The sequence below is a fragment of the Brachypodium distachyon genome, chromosome 1 (assembly GCF_000005505.3).
Source record: "Brachypodium distachyon strain Bd21 chromosome 1, Brachypodium_distachyon_v3.0, whole genome shotgun sequence".
In the NCBI taxonomy this organism is placed as follows: domain Eukaryota; kingdom Viridiplantae; phylum Streptophyta; class Magnoliopsida; order Poales; family Poaceae; genus Brachypodium; species Brachypodium distachyon.
In genome coordinates this window covers 47,715,113-47,718,758 of record NC_016131.3, presented here as the reverse complement: position 1 = coordinate 47,718,758, position 3,646 = coordinate 47,715,113, and the positions used below count along the sequence as shown (strand labels likewise).

At 50.3% G+C, this 3,646-nt stretch overlaps 1 protein-coding gene across 1 annotated transcript; it reads left to right on the top strand.

Annotated features, from left to right (window-relative positions):
- The first annotated feature begins 2,961 nt into the window (after window positions 1-2,961).
- LOC100831200 (transcription elongation factor 1 homolog) lies at window positions 2,962-3,377 on the top strand. The gene has a single exon (XM_003561029.3). The coding sequence runs from the start codon at window positions 3,051-3,053 to the stop codon at window positions 3,315-3,317; it is 267 nt and encodes an 88-aa protein (XP_003561077.1). The 5' UTR covers window positions 2,962-3,050; the 3' UTR covers window positions 3,318-3,377.
- Window positions 3,378-3,646: the final 269 nt, after the last annotated feature.

Below are 3,646 nucleotides of genomic sequence, written 5' to 3'. Positions count from 1 at the left end.
TTCTGCTAGGAGCCGCTACCGATTGATCGATTGTGAGTCGGACTCCAATCGTGTCCAAGTCGCCCTGAGCCTGTGGGGTCACACACTTAAGAGCGGGAGCAAGTATTTGGTCGGGTTGGACCCGAACTGGAATTGGGCTGACAATGCGAGTTGGACTCGCAGGGTGGATGGGCCACAAGGCTTGGAGCCCACTTCCACTCGATATATAAGCAGGGGCGTGGGATGCCTAAAGGGCACGGTTTTTTCCACTCTCATGCGTTGAGAACCCTAGCCCGATTCAGTTCAACCGTCGCACCGGATCTAGCAGTCCGCCGCCGGAGCTCCTCCTCGCACGTGTGGATACCGGCAGAGGTGCTGTACGTTCAGCACTTCGACGATCGCGGGATTGGATCGGCTGGATCGGATCGAGGGACTGCACTGCATCAAGGCGCCGCATCAATAATCCGCAACTGCGCGTCTAGTGGTAATCCTCGTGGCCTTCTACCTCGGCTAGATCTTGGGAGTTCGCGTAGGAAAAGTTTTTTGTTTATCTCTACGCGCCCCTTCACGGGGTTCCCGGGAGCTTCTTCTATTCCGGCCCTTAGCTTTGCCTTCACCAAGGACCGTCTCCTTGAGGCAGGCTTCCCGGACCCATCGCTTCCCGGGAGGCCTTGTTGAAGGGGCTTCGTCACTGGCGACCCACGCGTCCCGTATTAGTGGGACCCCGTGGGCCACCGGTACGACAATACCCGACTTGAAAGTGGTGGATTGTATCGACAAACCACTAAAGATGTACTGCGATAATCAGCCCGCAGTGTTTTATACTCACAACAACAAGTCGAGTAATGCTACCAAACCAATAGAGATAAAGTATTATGTTGTGAAAGATAAAATCCAGGATCACACTATAAGTCTCGAGCATATAAGGACAAAAGATATGCTTGCGGATCCGCTTACGAAAGGCCTACCACCCAGTGTGTTCAAGTAACACTTAGCCGTCTTGGGTTTAAGGGAAAGCCTATGATTCCTGGATAAAGAAGCCCCAAAAAGAAACAGAATTTGTTTCAACACAGAAAGGAATGTTGTAGCTGTCTGATTCTATCGGCAATTGAGCTGAGACGATGAAACATACTCTACGTACTAATCGGTGGTGAAACGAGTAAAGTAAAAAGTATTCAGTTAAAAGAAAAGTTGAAATCAAGGGGGAGAATGTTAGAGTGATCTCCACCGTGTGGGCCCAACAGCCCACCGGGCCCAGATCTGATGCGCGCTGATCGGGGGCGCCCAACCCAATATGGTTGGCAGGCCCCTGTCGCGCTGCGCTATATAAAGAGGTGGGGGGCCGGGGCACGCACTACGAGGTTCGTCTGCATTGCCACCAACCCCACCGAAATACCCCTACCGATCTAGGGCTTGCGCAAGCGACGGGAAGCTCCGCCTCCCGCGGTCGCCGTCGCTCTCTCACCGACGACATGGCTGCGCTGTGGAGCTCCTTGTCCCAAGGAGAAGGTGCACATTCCCTTGTCTTTCTCTCTCTCTCTCTCTCGCCCCATACCCGAACCAAGTTGTATCACAGAAAGTTGTAAACCTTGGCTAGATCTACACCTAGACGAATTCTAGGATACAACAGCGCCGCACTCTTCCTGCGGGGGAGGAGAATGTTATGGCGAAGAAGAAGAAACAGAAGTTGGAGCAGCCCGATTCCACAGAAGCAAGGGCCTGTTTTCTTCTTGGTGATCAATGTAATGTGTAGTTGATCAGTTTTGATAGTTGTGCTGTAGACAGTTCCAACTTTTTGTGGATTTGGAACTTTCTGTAAACAAATATGCACATTGTTTATGAGAGGAAATGCATTTTTGTTATCTAGCTTGTTCCTGTGCACCATATGCTAGTTAGATTGTCAAGGAAGATGGTATGCATAAATCATTTTTTTCGAACGAGAAACGATATGCAGAAATTACTAAGCATCAGCGTTACTGTTTCAGACCAAAGACTAGCTCACATCAAGCTAATGCCGGCGTTCAGTCTATTGATATTGGAATGGAGAGTTTTTTGTGCCCTTGGGCTTTTTCTCTTTCTTTTTCCTCTTGCTTCTTGGTTTTTGTAATCCGCGGGTCGACGTTTTGTTGACTCACTTGGCAATATAATGACTAGCTGTGTTCGTCAGAAAAAATGATATTGGAATGGCGAACAGAAAGAACGGTCTTCAGGCATGGCAGGATTAATTAGTATCCTCTTCAGTCTCAGAGGTTTCACATCGCATGGTGTAATTGGTCGAAAAGAGAAATCCAACACAAAATGAAGTGCCAGTTGGGGCAAGGTGATTGCGGCTGTGCCGTTGATCTAGTCCAAGTCTCCTTACTGCTGAAGCTTCAGTCATCAGGATTGAGATATTGAAAAGATGAACTGAAAACATGTGTGTGCGCTCGCTTAATCGGAATTCGGAAGAAGGAGAAACACGAGTAGCAAACAGACAGGCAAGCTGGCGACGAATCAAGCAAGAAAAGCTTGATGAAATGTTATGAGCAGTGACTCGTAGCACTACTACACGCAAGTAGAGTTAGATTCTGCAAAATTGCAAAGCAGTGTGTAATCTACAAAGCTGTTTCTGAATTTCTCGGGTGCACATCTAGCACGTACGCGCCGGCACTAGCTAGTCACCCGGCTACCACTCGCAAATAAACGGCCGATCGAGGCCGTCGGTCCGTCGCAGTTATCGCGCAACCACACACCGGCCGCGATCTGACGGCCTTGGCATTCCCCGCCGGCGGCCACGCACTCGCTGCAGAAAATTGCGAGGGGGAGATCGAAGCGTGGCCTACCCATCGGCTCACGCCCACCTGGATCTCCGGGTTCGGCTCGGCCTGGGTTAGTCGGCGCCGCGCGATGAGGCGGACACGGTGGAATTTTTAGTCCCACATCGCTCGCTGACAAAGATTTGTATCAGCGTAAATATGTTCGTATACCGACCATGTCACTCTGATCCATCACCTTCACTAGTAGTAGCACCGTAGCAACCACACACAACACAACCTACGACCCATCGCCGCAGCGATCGACCTCGAGAGGAGATGGGGAAACGCGGCAGCCAGAAGCCGGCGCCCAAGAAGAAGCCGCAGAAGCTGGAGACAACTTTCACCTGCCCCTTCTGCCAACGCGCCGACGGTGTGGAGTGCAGCATCGACCTCAAGCTCCGGATCGCCGTGGCCACCTGCTGGGCGTGCGAGGAGACCTACGCCACCAAGGCGCACTCCCTCACAGAGCCCCTCGACGTCTACAGCGAGTGGATCGACGAATGCGAGAAGGCCAACCAAGAAGACCACATGGAGATTGATTAGATTAGTAGGTCTAGTCTGCCTTAGTTCAGAGCAGGCCAACAATGTAATAGGGATCATGTACTGACAATTCTTGTCGAGCTTTGAGGCTCTCAACTTAAATGTAATTGATTGTTAATTTATTCTTCTTTTTTTCGATGAAGCTTCCATTTCTCGTGCTCAGCCAGACTTTATCTTTGCTTTTGCAAAACTTTCGCCATTAACTAAGCACATTGAATTTCATCGATGAAACTTATCTGAGATGTGTTGTTTTTGTGTAGCGCTTTCCGAGCCCTGCGCTGGAGCAACCGAGCAGGCTGGAGGCCAGGGGTGTATGGTTCATTATTTTATTT